This window comes from Haemaphysalis longicornis, unplaced genomic scaffold (genome assembly GCF_048455015.1).
Source record: "Haemaphysalis longicornis isolate Haplotype H1 unplaced genomic scaffold, Haemaphysalis longicornis Haplotype H1 scaffold_9, whole genome shotgun sequence".
NCBI classification, from domain to species: Eukaryota; Metazoa; Arthropoda; class Arachnida; order Ixodida; family Ixodidae; genus Haemaphysalis; species Haemaphysalis longicornis.
Genome location: NW_027526460.1, coordinates 171,495,448 through 171,514,070, shown reverse-complemented (window position 1 = coordinate 171,514,070; position 18,623 = coordinate 171,495,448). Strand labels below are relative to the sequence as shown.

Below are 18,623 nucleotides of genomic sequence, written 5' to 3'. Positions count from 1 at the left end.
ATGTCCTTGGGCCCAGCCACTGGACGCCTTAGCCACAGAGACCCTGCCTGTTACCCAATAGGAGATAGTCTGCAGCCACAAAGCTCATTCAAATCAAATTGGCAGCACCCAACGAATCGTAGCTGTAGCTCACAATGCAGCGTGGAGAAGTTCAAATTTTGAGTGGCTCAAAACCTTTGCATCAAGTCCATTCCCTCTGTAACAAGTTTCGCTTGAAGCAGTCCAACGGTTGCTTTCAGGCTGCAATTGGCTACGCAACAGTGCTTGACTCGCTTAAAGGGACACTGAAGTGATATGTAAACATTGCGGGATTACTAGCGCAAATTGTAGTCCAGAGTCCCCAGGCCATGTTTCAACCACTTTAGGCGCGTTTACGCGATTTTATTTAGTAGAAAAACTAATTCGAAAACGCTGTCCTCCTCTCTTTACGCTCGCCCATTTTCTGTGGCGTTTTCGTGTGACGTCAGGAGGGGATGAGCTGGCAATTGGCTGCGCCACGGCTGCGCTACTGCACGGCTCCCCGGCCGACAGAGTCAGTCGGCCCAGCGTTTCGTCCGCCGGCCGCCGGCGGGTCGTCGCAATCAAGGAGGTTAAAAAAAAATTGCTTGGTCGCAATTCGTTCGCTTAGTTGAAACGAAGCCAGGACACGTTTGTGAATGGAAGAATGTGCCTTTCTTTACTTGGTTTGTTTGTACACTGTATTTAGCTCCAAGTCAAGGTCGCTTCACACAAGCGCTGCACATGCGACGCTTCGCTGACTGGTACGCCAGTAGGAAAATATAAGGCCTCTTGAAGGCGGGAGAAGAGTCAGCGAAGTCAATATAGGTACTAAGCAAATAAAATCAACTGATATTTTTACCGTACAGCGTAAAACTAGGGTGCGGGAAGCACTTTTTTGCGCTGGGCGAACAAGCACAGCGGTCAGCAGCACGACTACGCATCTGCGAACGCTTTTCCGTCTAGACGTGAGCTACTGTGGAAACTCGGGCGACGCTTACTGCACGATCGCAGTACAACAAATAGTCACCTAAGCGGCTTGAAATGCCAAAACTAAATAAAAGTGTAAACCGGTTGTACAATATATACCCTATACGCCTCGAGCGCGGCCTGTAGGGGCGCCACTGAAATCCCCCTAGCCGCCCGTTTCGAAAGCAGGCGCGGGAGTCCCCGGCCCGCTCCCCCCTGTCGCCGTTGCTTTTGGGGCTCGTTCAAGACAGCGATTTACCGTTTGTCCGCGTTCGAAATACCGAATAACGTGGAGCAGGCACTCTGTTTGCAAGCGTGGTATGTTCACGAGAGTATAAACGTTTATGACGCGATATTAGTGAGATCTATATGAGCGCCAGGCGTGTGTCACAGGCCGGCGTCCCGAAGCCAGCATTTGCATGCAGCTGATTGCAGTTCCGCTGCCCTGAAATTTAGTGACTGTGTCTCCGTAAGCAGTCTTTCCTCCGATGGTCATGTTGCGGCCATACACACTATGATGTAAATCGACTTTGTGCACTTACAAAATCTAGCGGAGCACTCATACCTGACAGCACGCAAGTTACGCCTCCCAATATCACATATCATATTGATCAGTACCATGAACAAGCTAATGCGGCGTAAATTTCACAAACATTGTACCAAAGAAGTACGATGGATAATGCAAAATTACACTCCGGAGTCAGCACACGACGACAAATTTATTGCTGGGTCGTCTTGTCCCGAGCGAGGTGAGCGCTCGCAAAGATTCATCTGTTACATTTATCCTCCACGAGAAGCGCGAAGATGGGTTTAAAGAGAGTAATCCGCGTCCGTGACCAAACTCTTCTTCGAAACATCGTCGTAAGAGTCATGACACAGGGAGACTGCAGAATCTAGCATAAACCGAAATCAGAGGCCCTTATCAGATACGACACTCTTCCAACGAGCCCGTGTATACGAGATTTTGGCGCACGTTAAGGCTCTCCAGGTGGTCAAAATTAATCCGGAGCCCTCCACTACGGCGTGCCTCATCGTCTCCGTTGCGTCGGCGCGTTAAACCCTGCAATCAATCAATCAACTCTTCCAACGACACCTCGTATCGCTTGTGAACTGCCTATCCTGTATTCTTCAAAAAATGAGTCCGCCGAGTGACCAGCCGTTTTTCAAGGCTAAAAACAAACGAAAAGTGAACACGCATCTTGTGTGTGCGATTACTAAAACGTTCATTCGTTGATTCCGCTCCGCATTTGTAAACAACGATAGTTAAGCGTCCTCCTCCTCAACCCCCCCCCCCCCCCCCCCCATGTCTAGCGAAATATCAGTGCATTTCGCATCTAGTTGGTCTGGTGAATACTACCTTGCTCGAACAAACGTCTTTAGCATTTCAGAAGCTGCACTCGTTTTTTTTTTTTTTTTTCATTCCCGTACGACTATTCTATTTATTCCTTACTTGCAGACCATTCATTTTCCCGTGGTTTCATTAACATATACCTTGGTTCTTACTATAAGGCATGAGTGGGCACATATCTGACTTAACATTTTCTTTTCCGTACTTAATATTTTCGCGTGGCTTATATTCCCATAAAAGGCACAAGTTTTTGTCAGCTATTGGGTTATCACATCCCCGAAATATATTTTTCTACGACGTACGTATTCGAAGCAAAGCCGCATTTGTTGTCCGCGCTGCAAAACGAACCAACCTTTTACAGTGCCAATATCAGGTCTAAACGAGGCGACAATAAATAGAATTCCCTTGTGCTGACGTGTTCGAAGGTGACAGCGGTGATATGCTGCTGCCATCGCCGACGACCGCAAGAGTGGCCAAGAAGCGCGCAGAACCGCCTCCCCGGGTAGCTCTTGTTGGCGTTAGAGCGCTCTACCAAGACGCAGCTATTTTTTTTAAGTGCCCTAAATGTGCAGTTAGCTTACAGATGTCACCATAACAAGTTGTTTAGAGCGCGGAAAGGCAAAGAGAAGCGAAAGAAAACCAAAACACTGCATGACCACCTATCAGCCACGCAGCGCTAATCCCGCACACGCCGCGGAGAAGCGGCGGCAGGCGGCGCAGCGATCGCGAATCTCGAGGCGTATATTAGCAAGGCCTTCGCGTCCCGCTCCGTGGCCTAGCAGTCAGGGGCGCTAGGAATTCGCCGCGAAAGTTTTGCGAGTTACGAGTTCGAATCCCCGCGGGTACGTGCTTTTTTTTTTTTTGTAAGTTAACTTTTTTTGTTTTCCGCCGATGTTTTCTATATTGAGTTCACCTTTTTTTGGGCCGCAACGTTCATGGCTACACGAACTAGTTCACAAAACGCGCGCAGGCTGGCACTGGCGCGCTAGCGAGTTCTCGTTGCGTGCTGTTGCCATAAGCACCGACTGCTTGCAGGCAGTGGGCACAGGCCAGAATAAACAGACCCTTGGCCTGGTGCGAACACGCTTTTTACGATACAGGCATGAGGGAGGCAAGCTCCAAATATGGGGGAAAAGCGCATGACATTTGGGCGTCTGCGGTAGGTCTCGGCTAGTGAATGCTACGACTACAAGCCGTCCTGGGAGGCTTATCTTGTGCATTTTACAGCCGACAACATGGCAGAAGCGCGGTACGATGATTACTGAGATATTGAGAATGCCCATCCAACAAAGCCATTGGTTATGTTTTACATAACCGAAACCGAAACCGAAACTTGTGTGATTGCTAACCTTGGGCATCGTCCAATCACGGCGCCCCTCCTCCCAACGTCACAGCCTTAGTTGGTGCGGCCGCCGCAAACCGCGCATGGTAGTTTTTCTTCTTTCGCGCTTTGTAAAATAATTACCGATTTGTCAACCGGATAAACGATGAAAAGTGTGCTAATTTGAGCCAGTCTACGCAGTGCAAGCAAAAACGGGAGCTTGACAAATTCACTTCAGTGTCCCCTTAATGCGTAAAGGAACACTAAAGAGTGGAGACAAGTTGGCCTCTACGGTGCCAGAAATCTAAATACACCACTGTCACGAATAAGGCAAAAAATGCCAGAAACGTGAAGAACAAGTGTCAAGGCCCCAAACGCTTTTGGGTTTGTGAAATCACAAAAGTTGTGAACAGTGGAGAGGCATCTGTACATGTTTGCCTGCAATAAACAGTTCCCAAGTGGTTGAGCATATGAAATAAAGATAAATGTACATCGCACGCACTGAACATTGCTGTCGTTCCAGGGGGCAGTCGCCTCCTCGTCAAGCTACTCCCCACAGTAACTCCTTCCCTTCATTGTCTGTGAAAGATGAATTGAATTGAATTGAATCAGAATATTCCGTGAGCTGATCCCATTTCAAAAACACAGACTGCAAAACAGACTGCTTCCCTCGCGTTTCAGGGTCAGCCACCATGCTCTCAGTTTCGTTTTGGAAAAGCGTTGGTGCGCAATTAGCGAAGAGAATGCACGGAATATCCTCGCCAGGAAGAAACAAGGTGCACTGCAGGTGGCTTCAGTAACGGCCGAGGCCACAAGCACTTTCACCGGCAAACCACCGGCCGCTTTTGATGATCTTTTACAGATGTTTTGTGTTTGCCGTTTGCTTGATGTGCTCTCCACTCGACAGACAGTTGTCCGCTGTTGGAGCGGGTTGTGTGTGTTTTTAGCGGCAAAGGCAGCAAAGGGATCGCGTATTGGCACGCAGGTGTAGCCGCCTGTTACGGTTACACCAATGCGCTTGCAAGCCGCAGAATTCCTCATCAGATCCTGCCAAACAAGGTAAAGAACAATCCATCAAGGCTTTGCTCAGTTTGCAAGGCACACGGCAAAAAGTCCAACAACCGACGGGAATGCGAAAGATGTGAAGTTGCGCTTTCAGAGCTTTTCGCACATGCAAATCATACGGAAAGAGTTGATGCAGTGAGGCACTGCGAACAGAATAAAGCAAGTTCTGTTCTCTACGACGTTTCCTGCGCACTTTACACGACCCCATGCCGCAGAGTACCAGGCAACAGGAACGGCCACGCACAGCGCAGAAGCTACGGGGTGAAGCAACCTGCTCGGGCTTCCTGCCTTCCCTTCTCTGCGTGCGGATGCTGCTACCCCTAAGGCACCCAGTTCAAACCTCATTGCCCGTGCGAGGTCCGCTGCACTCACTGCAGGTGGTTAGCCGACCAATCCGATGCTCTGCTCTTTCGTTCGCAGCCGCGAGCCCCTGCCGATAAATAATTCGCAAATTGCCCGTTGCGTAGCGCTGCCCTTGTTAAGTTTGGACCCGGGCGGGCCTCGGCTACCCGAGCAAGGTGGCAGGAAGCGAGGGGCGACCGAAGGTGGTCGTGAGGTGATGCGACCCCCGCCTAGTAAGTGACGCCTGGCCGGGAGGTTGCACTGGCACAATATCTAAACACTTTCGTGACCACACCTATTCCCATCGATAGTCGAGCGCTTCTGGACCGCTAGCGCCATTCAACTGGCAAAGGAGGAAGTATTTTAGCAGTTTCGTTTTTCTGCCGCGTGGGGGATTTTTAAATGTCCTTCGCCGGCGGGAAGACAAGCTCATGTGGCTTCAGTTATGGTGTCGCCGCCGCTCGCCGATGCTTGGAGTGAACGGCGAATTGCAGCGGATTCCAATGTAACTACGCTTGAATCTGTGCATGATGTTAGCAACACAGACACACAAGACGACTTCAATTGGTCAGAGTTTCCTACGGTCAGCAAAAGTGCATTAAGTTGCCCCGCACCATCACTAGGTATGCGCCCTTGACTTTCACTTTCTTCTCCGGTCGCTCTATTGCGTGCGCTTGCTGTTGTAAACAGATCCGGCCACAGCTCTTATCTGCAGTGTGTTGACAACCTTCAGGCGAGACTGTGTGGCGCCGGCTGCACAGAGAGCCGAGTTTTCTCCATGAAGACGGCCCATTGTTGACCTTAGTGTAGCGCTGTGGAGCAGCGCGCGGCTGTTTGTTGATATTTTTGAATGAAAATAACTTTTGTACTTGCACCGCTCATATTTGCAGTATTATTCCATAAGCATTTTGTGGTCAAAGTGTATATTTCAAATTGTTTTTATGTCTACCATGCGCGAAGTAGCATTGAGGTTATCATTTTTTTGTTTGTTATTTTTTTCCCACAATTTTTTTATAAAATTTCTAATGCGTCTGTTGTTTGAGATTATTACTGTTGGAAAGCCCCATGCTTCCTCTATCATATAAACCTACACAACCGGTAGGCACTAGTGTTTATATAATTGTACGTATGTAATAACTTCTGTGCTCACAGAGCTCATTTTTGCAGTATTATTTTATAAGGCCCTTGTGTTCAAATTGCATATTTCTGAATTTTTTTATAAGTACCCTGTGCAAAGTGGCATTGATGTTTTCATCAGTTTGTTTTTCCTTCTGTCACTTTTCTCGGTTTTGTTCATATTTTTATAAAACTTGTACTACATCTGTTGTTTGAAGTTATTGCTTTCTCTGTGGCAAGAGAGAAACATTTCCAGGAAGGCCCAGGAACGAGCATTGGCTCGTTCCGTAACGGGGACACGGGACAAAAGTCCTCCTCGGCCACGGCCAGCGTGAGAGTGCCCACCGCCAACAGTCTATGCTCTCGGCCACACCGGCGCTTTGCTGCAACTTTGTGACGCGATGGCAGCTTTGTTGGCTTATTTCTCAGCAAATAACGCATCGTTGCTGATTGAACAAAAGCCGAGAGAGCTACCAAACGTGCCATCTTTCAGCTTGGTTCCTCCATTGCTTGCTCGACTGCGAATGAGGTTTTATTCACTCGACAAATTGAGAACTTGTTGAGAAATTACACATTCTAAGCCACAATTTTTAATTCTTGCACCACATCGTGTGCTTCATGGCGTCAGCAATGATGCCTTTAGGGACCATGCCTACCACAAAAGTTAGTGTGCTGACTACGGCTACTGCATATAGGTCTTGTGTTGCCTTAGTTACCCTTCACCTTCATAGATGGTGGTACGATTCAGCTCGAGGACCGCTCTGTTTCCGACCGCATTTGCACCTGGCTTGCTATTGTCCCAGTTGATAGCAATTGTTTTTGAAAAATTGGGTATGCTCGATGAACAGCAACGGGCAACATCGCTTATGCCAGTTGGCCAGTGTTGCAGACACCTGCAACGTGCCTTACGGCTGTGCAGCTCCGGCCGCCACAAAGAAAATGTGCACTAACAAGCGCAAATAGCCTGTTGTCATGAGCAATCCCCCCAAGAGACTGACTTCCCGAAGGAGACTAGTAGAAGAAGAGGAGGAAAAAGGAGTCATGGGCAACCCCCTCAAGGAGGGGACTGGAAGAAGGGGAAGAAGAAGAGGTGCGTGGACAGAGGAGAGCGAGGAATGGCGATGCCTGCCCGGAAGCTCTAGGCACCGAACCTGGAAAGGCGCCCTGCCGGCCTCCCGAGCGCGGCAACGCACCCTTGGCGGCTTCAGAGACGACCACCAGCGGGGCTTGATGATTTAGGGTTTTATGGCGCAAGGCCGACGAGGGCAAAGAGGAACGCTCAGGCTGCGCACCCGAAACAAGGTCCCCACGGCACCCGGGGCTACGCACCCTGGTCTCTGGCAGCGTGTCCGGCAAGCCTCTCAAGTGGTCATCGACTACCGGACCCTAGTGACCACAGCTGCAACCAGCAACTCATGACCTCAAGCGGAAAGTGAGCGGAAGTTTACCGTGTATAGTGCTTGCGCCCCGAACGTTTTACGCTACTGCAGTGAGGAGCGCTGTGATGTGTGGAGTCGCGCGCGTTGTTTTCATTGCATATTAAACGTCTCGTTTTTTCTGTGTCCAGTTTGTTCAGCTAATTGACGTGACACTTGTTATGCAGGCTATTTGCACTGCTGTTTATAGCCGTTTATTTTCACTGGGCCTCAGCCAATTGCAACGAGCTGCCCGTGTCATATGCCATAGGTTCAGTGCTAGGGTGCTGCATGCCTATTGTTTTCATTATGTAGCTAAGATTTTAGTGAAGTCTGGTATCCGTGTTTTCCTAACGAGGCAATCTTTAAATGAACCAACCTTCATGGCCCCTTTGAGCTCTCCCAATTACAAAGCGGCAGCAGCTAGCAAACCCCCAAATGCTTTTACAGGTGGAGTGTTCCAGTTTTGCAAGCGCATCCTGTTATTTTGCATACTTTATCTTGGGCCTGATCGACTTTGGCTGAGACTTGCACAGCACTCACCTACAATAGGCCCCACGGGGTAGCCAAACTGCTGAAGCTTGGCAAAGAGGTCGTCATTGGAGAGCAAGCGCACCTCCGGCGACACGTCCTCCAGCGGCGCGTGGGGCTCTTCGTCCTGCACCACCCAGAAGCCCCCATGCAGCACCGCACACCTTTTCAGGTCTCTCACGCAGTGCTGCTAGGTACGCCAGGAATTCCAAACACTTGTGGAGCTTCAAACAGAAGTGAAATTAACACACCCAGTAACATTTGCCCCCAACCAGGAAACAAGTTTAACACAGCAAACCGAAAAAAGCACTGCCTGCATCCGCCCCTCCTGCTCCCTTCCGGCAGAAAATGTTTACTTCCAGCCACCTCAAGGACTAACCCGACCATGTCAGGCTGCTTTGCGGTGGGTCCTTGTGCCGTCAGTTTTCAGAGCGCCAATGTTCACCTATCTCAAAGGGACGAGGCCAGCAAAGGCTAAATAAGTTTACTTCAACTGAAGGGTTGCTTGCACCTTTGCCGGCTTGATTCCACTTTTCTGCTAGATGAAAAAATTGCGCCTTGTTTGTTTGGAAATAATTAACGCTGGCTCTCCCATTTTACCGATACCCTAAAGGGCATGTCACAAAAGTGAAATGCGAGCCCGTCACACCTAGCCTTCTGACGCATATGTGTAAGCAGTGACAGCAGGGACACCAACGTTCACCAGAGTCAGCACACCCGAGTGAAATATTTCCGTGAAATCAAAAGGTGGTTCACGATTGGCTCGGCAGATGCTGCCAGATATTTATATTACATGCTTTACTGATTTTTGTCTTGCAGAAAATGCCACTCCGGCATCACCAGTCCCGATTTCGGAGCTGTGGTGTTTTCAGGCATGCCCCACAACTGCCACAGGCTGCTTGTGTTCCCCTTTGGGCCGCTGGACGGTCTCACTCATCGCAAACAAAATGTGCAACACTTCCAACGAGTTGCATGCAGGAGCACTACAGTGCATCCACACCATTGGGCAGGACCCTAGCATGGCAGCCTGATCCAACGAGATATACTGCCACGACGTCTTCATTGCCTCACTTCAGCCAATGCCCGTGAAACCTGGCACCGCACCAAACAACCAGAGGTGAAAGCGTGTCCCAGCTCAGGGAACAGGCCTGTGGGGGGATCAAGGAAGACATTGGGCTGGCCAGGCCGAATGGGTAACAGAGAGGCTACAGAGACGGGACCAAAAGAAGGGGACTCGATGGAGGGACAAAATGGGGGATGCCCGAAACAGGAGGTCAGTGGGAGAGGCCTTGGTTCTGCAGTGGGCCGACAACGGTCCTGGCACTGCACCACCTCGCTTGGCTGTCTGCTGCATTGCTGCAGATGAGTTGTGCGGAACTCCTTAAACCAAAATGACATTACAGCACTAGATTTTTGCGTGTAGCAGCGAATTATACCCGTGCCACACGTACACAAAAAATGGCATTAAGTGCTGAAGGCCTTAAGATGCCAAATGACATTAACTGGTCGGACCGTGCTACACGCGAAACCGCAAAGGCATTAAATGTGTTAGGCATGACGGTGATCATGACCAAAAAGAGAAATTCACTCATATTTGGGAAGTCTTTAACGTAGAGAAAAACATCTTACAAGTGTTACAAATGTTTTTTTGTGAAAGAAAATGTTACGAGAAACAGTGTTTTCTTAAAAATGGTGTGAGCCATTTCTAAAAAAGTGGCTTCATCAGCTGCCATCGCCTGCCAGTGGTAGCCAAATCCGAAAAATTTAGCACGACGAGTGACGCGATGTTTGGCCTTTTGCCGCTGTTTTTGTGAACATCAACTTCTTCAAAACTTCGGCACCAAGAGTGCACAAAAAATCGCCTTATTTCGAAGTTTAGCTACGTTTCCGCGTCAACAGTCTGGTGCTGAGAATTTCGTTGGTTTCATTTGGGGCTCATCGCGTTCGAGGGTAGGCAGATTTAAGGTGTTCGTGAAGGTAAATGAGTACTTAATGAGCACTTAATGCACGGGTATTAATGGGATTAAAAGTTAAGGCATTAAGCACTTAATGTCATTGTTCGTGTCCGTGTGCCACCGCCTTTCTCATTTTTTTATTTGCCGATAGTTGCGCGAACTTTTTTCACACCGTAAAGGCAGCGTTCGGTGAAAGTTCCCCTGTCACGGCACTCAAGCGAAACTGCAACGGGCAAACGTCGTTCAAATGCGGCGCGCGTTCAGCGGGGTGACTGATCAAGTAGAGCCATACCTCGTCGCTGGAGAAGTCCAGGCCAGCTGCGAGCCTGGCCTCCGAGCCCGGGACGTGTTCGCGGTAAAGGCGCACCAGGACGTCCTTCTTGTACGAGCCCGGGGGCACCGGCACGCCTTTCAGCTGCAGCGCTGCTCGGAGCTCCGCCTTTGTGAGCGCGGCCATCTTCGGGGCGAGCCACTGCAGCCGGGTTAAGGTGGCTAGATTAGCCGGGTTGCTCAAACCTCCTTGGCTGACACGCACAAACGCAACTCACGCTCACTCGTCTCGTGTCGTCGTGCTGCTGGTGCTGCTGCGTGGGTCGTGCTCTGTGGTTACTGTGGTCGATCCACGAACAAAACAATAAAATCAAAACGCCCACGGAGTTGCCTTGGTTGCGCGGCCTCTAGCGGAAGCGGTTTCGGAACCCGAAATACAGCTAGCGGAAACCGATTTTGGCGGGAGCGCTTTTTGCATTGGCAAGTGTCTGCTACCATACAGTATGAAACTACAGTGAACTAGAATATTCCAATATTCTAGTTCACTCTAATGAAACTCTATGTCTGCTATATAACGCTTTTCATCATGGAGGATGCTTTTCATCTACAAAAGCTTTTCTTTCCTCCATGTCTACAAAGCATGTCTATGACGTCACGGTGACTAGGTGGCGTCATAATAAAATGGCAGCGTCTCCTGCCACACGTGTGGCACCAGCCACGCCCCCCTGGCAACGGCTGCTGCCACGCGTGACGTCATAATGACGTCATAACATTAATAATTGTCATTATTTTGTGTAGTGTAGTCCGAAATGCACATTTTTTTTATTTGCAGTACAAAATAACGCACCATTAAACTGCTAAAACTTTTCTAAAGAAACAATTTTTGTTCTTGCGGGAGCAGCCGGCGATGCTGCTGCTGCTGCCAGCTGCCGTATCGCGTACATGGAGTCGCGTATCCCAAAGCGTGCCGAAGCTCCGATTTGCTCGGGCCGACAACATAGATAAACCGGAGTTCATATTGTTAGAAGCACTATCTGAAAACGTGAGAAAGTTGCTTGTGATTATGTATTGCGTGGGGACCCAGCCAGCCTTTCCAGACCGCAGCAAAATAGCCGCTCTCGAGTAATGTTGACCTGTGACCGCTTGGTTATGCTTGGCGTACGCCGATGGTACCTGCGTACAGTTTCAGCGTACGTGAGACGACATCGCACAGCCGACTGGCCCCGTTCGAACAAGCTACGTTCCACACAAGAAGACACAGTCCGAGCGTAATTCTGTGAACCTTCCGACGCATGTCGGCGCGGCGGCATCTGCTATCAACAGTTTGCACCACGGCAAGTCGAGAATGCTTAAATGGGCGACCTGAAATCGCGGTGTGTGTTCTCGAAATGAAGACAACTTAGCAGCGCCAAAAGATAATCAGAATGTACAGTGCCGAGGACGAAGGGTAGTGGCGGCAACCGTTTTTTACTAGGCACATGTGCGCATTACAATGACAGACAATTTCGCCAAGAATAGGAAAGGTAATCTTTGGTGTCCCCACACATGTACCACGTACGTACCACTACAGTAGATCTCCTCTTCTGAAATATTAGCAAGGAAAACTTCCGAAAATCGGGAAGTTCTTATTTTCTAGTGGGCGAAATTGTAACTTAAAATTTGTTTTACAACCACGATACGTTTTATGAGCAGAAAAGTCTTGTGAGCATGCGCCACAAGGATCATAACTGCGTGATATTCAGCGCTTAAAAAGATTTCCTTGTAGAAACCAAAGATTTCGTTGTAGAATACATGTTCTACGACAGTTTAGGACCTGCGACCTTCAAAAGGTAGACTAGCTAGACGCTTCATCTCATAGCCACTGCACTGGTACAACTTTCACGTCTCACTGTACCGTGTTGTACGCTATGTTGGCCAGACTTGACTGAGTCCCTCATGCAAAGGAAGTTAATTCAGGACACACACCCAGACGATAGGGTCAGAGAAGAGGCTGTACAGACGGTAATAGGAAGGGTGTTCGCTTGGCCGGCCGTCATGTCTAATACACCTACGTGCACTCCAGCATATGAAAACCTATGGGTTCTGCACAGGCTCAATAAGCAACATCAAAGAGAATCTTAGGATGTGCCTGGAACGTGAAAGCATCTATGGATTGTTTGTGTAAACAGGTATAAGCAGCGAGCATGCTGCAACTGTAATTGATAGGCAAACGTCAAGGCTGTCATGGGGCGAATTTAACAAAAAGAAATGGTGAAAAAGATCCCAATTTCAAACTACATTGATGTTATATGTGCATGCACTATAAACACAGTCATCAGTATGTGAACTGTACGTAAACACTCAAGTGATATGATCAAACGGAACTAGAGGCCCCACTACAATCGCCCAGTTATGTTTCTTTGCAGTGGAATAGGTCGGTATCTGTTAGTCGCACAAACAAGATTCAATGATGCCTTGGAGAAATAGCTGGAAAGTGGCTATGGAGCTCCAGCTGCTGTACACATTTTCTGTAATACTGTTATTTGTTTGAAGTTTGCAATAAAATTGATGTCATTTGTTAGTCCTTTTAATGAACGAAACTTTTCGTGGCCACAAAACAGTGGTCGATAAACAAATGCTCACTTTCTTTGGTGGCTTGTAACGATTCACTAGAATTTCACATGGCCAACCCAAGGAATACATGGCTCGTACACTGCAGGGTAGTGCTAGTCTCCAAAAACATTTGACAGGACGACTGGAAACTAGCACGGCCCACACGCTCCATAGGTGGAAACCAGTAGGCCACCCACACAGTGCCATAAAACAGCTAATGAATGGAGTGAGTCTGTGCTAAATATTAGGCAGGTTCAAAGGGTAGGTTCGCATTGATAGATTTTATGCCATCGTTCACTGTGCGTAGATTAACTATTTAACGGGCAGAATAGTCATTTTTGTTATTTCGGACAGTTCTTGAAGGGTTGCCTAAATGTTCTTTAACAAAACAAAAAGTGAAAGCTCTCAGTTGGGGATTTTAAAAACATTGTTTAGCCTCTCCAGCAATTGTCCCAGCCTGAAGGAACTCGGCTGATATTTGGTGCCGACTGTCGTCCTCGCTTGCTAGCTCCCTGACCAAGCACATGAATGCAGTGACTAAGAAAGATGGTGACCAAAGTGAGAAGAGAAGGCGGATCCCGTACAACAGCCCTTGATCATCTAAACACCAGAAAAAAGCGCCGATGACTCACAGGCGTTAAAATACCTTTACGCCGATGACTCACTAGGGCGTTAAAATACCTTTTGACATACATTTGCAGGGCATTTACAACCTTTATAAAAAAAAATCTTATGATTACACACAATCCCTCCATAGAAGGGGTTTGTTTCAGACAAGGTCGTTGAAATTTGTTATTAGTAACAACATAAACTCATCACTAGTCCCTTTCATTCAGCACACTTACGGGCTTCGTTTTAAAAACCCTGCTGTTTCTATTTCATGAATAAATGAACTACTTATGCAATATTCTCTTATTTACCTATGTTCGAAGTAAACTGTGTTATACCGTAAAATGTGATGTGCCGAGTACATGCAGGTGTAACATTCTTCAATTGGACATGCAGAACATGAAGCTCAGTGCTGATAAACTTAAATCAGGGAAAATAAAGCTTCCCATGTTGCTTCTTTATTTTTGTAACTATTCTCTCTACCAAATACCTTAGTGGTAACTCAACTAAGCTCACCTTTACCCTAGGCCTTTATAATTATTTTGCTCTGCAATTATACATTCTCAGCTGGAGCATGCCTGCTGAATTCAGGCCCCAACCACGCTTTGCTATTTCACATTTGCAGCTGTATGAAATGTTGTTCTTTAGGTTTTGCCAATGATTTCCAACAGGCCACTTAACTAGTGTCAAAACCATTTTATACCTTTAATTGCTATTTATAGCAAACAGTATTATATCATTTTTCATAACACATTTTGTTGTAACCTCATTCAATGATTTTGTTACCCCGCCAGCCTGGTTCATAAATCTGCGTGAACATGCTTGTCTTGCAGCTAATCTGCAGTAACAGACACCACACACTTTGGCTTTCCAGTGTAGCTTTGGTGTCCGCAAAAAGGAATCTTTTTCTTGGCTCCTCTGCAGCGCTTTGTAGAAAAAGATCACTTGCTGGTTTGGCTTTCCCGCAGGACTCTAGTGTAGTGCAAGAGAGTATCGCTTGCTTATTCCTTTTTTGTTGAGGTTTTAATGCTGTGCATCTTCCAGAAGAACCCCGGCATTTTGTTTAGAAATGGAGCTTCACACCACAAACAGTGCAGAGAAAGTAGAGCTACTCACTTTTTGCATAGACACGGAAGTTTGGCAGATCACTTGTCATTGACAAGCGTTTGATTTCTGGCTTAAGGTGCAACGCTGGGATAGTTTACTAGTTGGGGGGAAAAAACGCAGCGCTGATAAACGGTACTGAAGTACTAGGAAAGGTGCCGTGATCAACATGGTTTCCATGTGTTGGCAGCATTTTGGTCCAGTTTTTCATGAATATTTGCCAGGGGGCCTTAACATTGCCTGCTTTTGTGTAACAAAAATGTCAACAGTGAAGCACTTATCAATGCTCACATGCTGCTCATTGATACCAGAGCAAAAGTACGTTCAGCAGTCATTTTATTGTTAAAGCCACCCATGATCCATACACCTTCCAGCTGTACTGCAACTTTCACAAACACCGACAGGCATTCACATCCACGCACGTGGCCTTGGCTCCAGTTCTTGCACAAGGTATTAAGAAGTACTCTCGGTAGTGGGCAATGTCACGCTCGACACCAACCATTACCCCGAAGTTGTACTTGATAAACTATTTTTTAAGCCTGTTGGCTTAAAGGGTTGTTTAGGTGCCCGTTTTGTGGAAGAAAAAGAAACAGCTAATGGGCACACAACACACAACCCGTGAATGTCTTTTCTAGCAGCTGGCTTCTGACGAGACTTGCATCGTTGTGAACGAAATGTGGGACATTTTATAATGCCCCTTACCACTAAGTAAATTCACTTGAGCAATTTTCCAAAACAGTTTACACAGTGCGGAGTTAAAAAGCAATAGAATGTGAAACGTCCCCTCACAATTGGAAACTCTTCCTGTCCACTACCCCAAAGGCTTGGACAGTAGACGCTTAAGCACGCTTCACCAGTTGCGAATACAAGCATTAGTGTCAAGTTGAACTCCGCAGAGTGCTTGGGATGGGCATATAGATGTCACAGCCACTTGGAATTTGTGCATAGACTGCAAGCCTCTGAGATAAGCTCTCATCATCATTAGCCTATCCTGCTGAGTGAATGGTTATGTTCAATTCCAACCAAGCCAAACACAAGAGTAAAGAAGGAACGAGCCTATCAAAATACATACTCAAAGCAGATGCAGGAGGAAGTTTTGTTGCCTAACCAGGTTAGAGGAGGCGAAAGGTACTGGAGCAAAGGAAAGGGAAATAAAAGCCAAGCAGTAATTTTAAGCCTTGCCTATCATTTCATTAAGTTGAAAGCACAATGGTACTCTAAACAACAAATCTGAGCATAGATGAACAATAACTGAACTGTCACTTGTTAACCTTATGCACACCATACTTTTAAAGGACTATTAGCAGAAGTTCCAAACTTGGCTCACACGGCGATCTTATCGGCTGCACTTCTCCCATGCTTGCACAGTTGGAGCTTGAGCCTCCTTGCACAAGAGGCCAGCCAGTCAGCGAATGGTTTCAGTGGTATCTTGAGTAGATATCTTTGGACGGGCAGTTGGGCTCCCCCCACGGAAGTGAAGCTGCGCTCCCTGCACGGATTCTGCAGCGCCGCGTGCACAGATCGTTTTTGCAGAATAGTCAGCTGGATACATTTCTCGGCGATAGTACTACTGCCCCAGGGGAAAAATTGCAGAAGCTACATGCGAGGTCGGATTGCGTTCGATGGTTCCGTGCGCTACCTGACGACACTCGATCCGTGCACACGCTGACGCTACGTCGCTAGCGTTGGCATGTCATCAAAGACAGCTACCTCGTTAGCCACGGCGCGACGCGATGGAAAATACTGATCCCCACGTTTTATAATTGAGCCACCACTCCAGAATAGAACACAAGGCTTGGCATGGAAGAAGCGAGGCACAAGTAGGCAACGAATGCAGGCGCGTAAAGCCGATAGCACGCGAACTGCAAGACAACGTGAAGCTTACAAAATATTAACGCTGTGTCTAAAGGTACGTCGGACGTACCCGCAGCATTTCTTAAAGATACGTCGGACGTACCCGCAAAATTTCTTAAAGATACGTCGGACGTACCCGCAAGATTTCTTAAAGATACGCGTCGGACGTACCCGCAAGATTTTTTAAAGATACTTCGGACGTATCCGCGAAACTTTGTTAAGTACGTCGGTGTATTCGGTTCCATTCGGCCCAAACATGCAGCATACGTTCAGCGTTTTCTCGCGTCGACGTCGCGTCGACAGAAATGCATGTCTACGCTCGCTAGATATCGGCGTCGACGCAGCGCGAGAGAGCATCGGAAAGCGAGCGGCAGCGTCCGTCTTCGCGTGGTTTGGGGTCGTTCCTTTCAGCAGAAAACAATAAATTTCTTTTTAATTTACGGTAATCGGTTGCCTTGAGACAAATTGCAAGCTATTTCTGTTCGCGAGCGCTCATCCATTTGTGGCTTGTTCGGCTTTCATCGGGGAGATCGGGGATCTGCGATAGCTTTGTGTGAGTTAAATGAGGGAGCTCTGGTTACATCGCATCCAGTATTAGCATAATGTGGCTTGTCAGCAAGATCGGTGCGTGACGAGCAAGCGTTATCAACGCCAGAATTCTGGCGCATTCCATTCCATTCGTAGCTCCCGTGGCGTGCGCAGGGTAGACCGGGGATGTGCGACAGCTTTTTTTTACTCAAATAAGGGACCTGTGGCTACATTGCTTGTAGCACTAGCATTATTGTCCTCGGCTTCAAGATCGGTGCGCAAGAAGCAAGCGTTACCACGGCTCAAATCTCTCAAATACGACCAAAAGAAAGCACACACAACACTATTCGTAGGCAGCCTCAGTTGGTACACCGAATTCTTCAAGGCTTTTCATCTCCTCGCGTGGTCGAGCGGTTGAGAGCCGGCCTTCTGTTTCGAAAGTCTGTGGTTCGAATCCTGGCACAATCTCTCTCTCTCTTTTTTTTTTTTTTTTTTTTGCGGCGATGCCTTGATCAGTTGTTTTTTACAGGGTGCCAGAGTACCTTGCCTTTCAACCAACAAATGACGTTCGACGGTAACCTCAGTATCAAGGCAGCGCTGAAATTTGTTTTGCTTACAATTTGAATTCACGAACGTGCAGTTGGTACGTAACATAAAGGTTAAATCAAGTAGCAAGTGAAGCAGTTGTTCGAGGTGCGTCTTCGTTTATCATTCTATCTTATTTTGTTCTGATTTGACCGTGATGGCTCGAGATACATTTCGCGGCATTTCAATATTTGCCCGCCAACATACTCAGCAATAACTAAAGACGCAAAGTGATTTTTTTTTTTTTTTTTGCTAAAGCTAAAGTCTTGATAATTGCAGTTCAAGAAGTGACAATAACTGCTCATAAACGACTTCAACAGGATGGCATACGTGTCCAGCAACGCCCGCCGACGCAGCGACTGTACTCGCGTGCACATGATTTTGTTTCCCTTTTGAGAGAACCCGTAGTGGTCCGCATTCGATCTCTGACCTCAGCAAAGGTTCTAACCGCCCCTTCAAATAAGGTCCAACTAGAGAACACGAGGGAAAAAATTCCTTCTGCGTCAGGTTAGGCATCAGATTCTTGGCTTATACAGTGTGTTGCAACGATAACTGGAACACTTTAAAAATTTTTCCTGAGCGATCCGCCGCTCTGTTCACGCTCAAACTTTACACGAAGGTCGCATTTTGTGGTCTATTTTGTTTGACACCGGGAACAACAATGGTACTTACCTGTTTATCCTGAAAATAAATAAAAACGATTTTCGCCTATGGGAAAATGGCGGCGATTTGGACGTGCGAGCCAGAAAACCGGGTTTTCTGATCGTCTGTTAGCTCATTTCTAGGTGCATTTTCTGATCGTCTGCTGCACCATTTGGCTCCGTACGTGAATCCCAAACATGCGTTTCACTCTGCAGGTGGTTCCGTCGTTCCAACATCAACTTGCGCTGGCTCGCACCCTGGTAGCACAGAATGTTGCCTGAACATTTTTGCAACGTTTCCCCTTAACGTTGCGAAAACGTGGCTAATGTCCGCTTTTTTTAACGTTCGTGCAATGTTACCCAGAAACATTGCGTCAACAT

General features: G+C 47.6%; 1 protein-coding gene across 8 annotated transcripts in view; it reads right to left on the bottom strand.

The window, feature by feature from the left end:
• LOC144151501 (uncharacterized) overlaps positions 1 to 18,623 on the bottom strand; it is a 210,090-nt gene that overhangs the window by 19,401 nt on the left and 172,066 nt on the right. Inside the window, exons 1-3 of one of the 8 annotated variants that reach the window (XM_077682571.1) lie at positions 10,614 to 10,940; positions 10,352 to 10,531; positions 8,117 to 8,231 (exon numbers count right to left, since the gene is read on the bottom strand). In XM_077682571.1, the coding sequence (XP_077538697.1) occupies positions 8,117 to 8,231; positions 10,352 to 10,516 (280 nt within the window). In that variant the 5' untranslated portion in view covers positions 10,517 to 10,531; positions 10,614 to 10,940. Of the gene's footprint in view, positions 1 to 8,116; positions 8,232 to 10,351; positions 10,543 to 10,607; positions 10,971 to 15,961; positions 16,135 to 18,623 lie in introns of those variants that run through there. The other 7 variants (XM_077682569.1, XM_077682576.1, XM_077682570.1 and 4 more) reach the window with 7 other exon arrangements.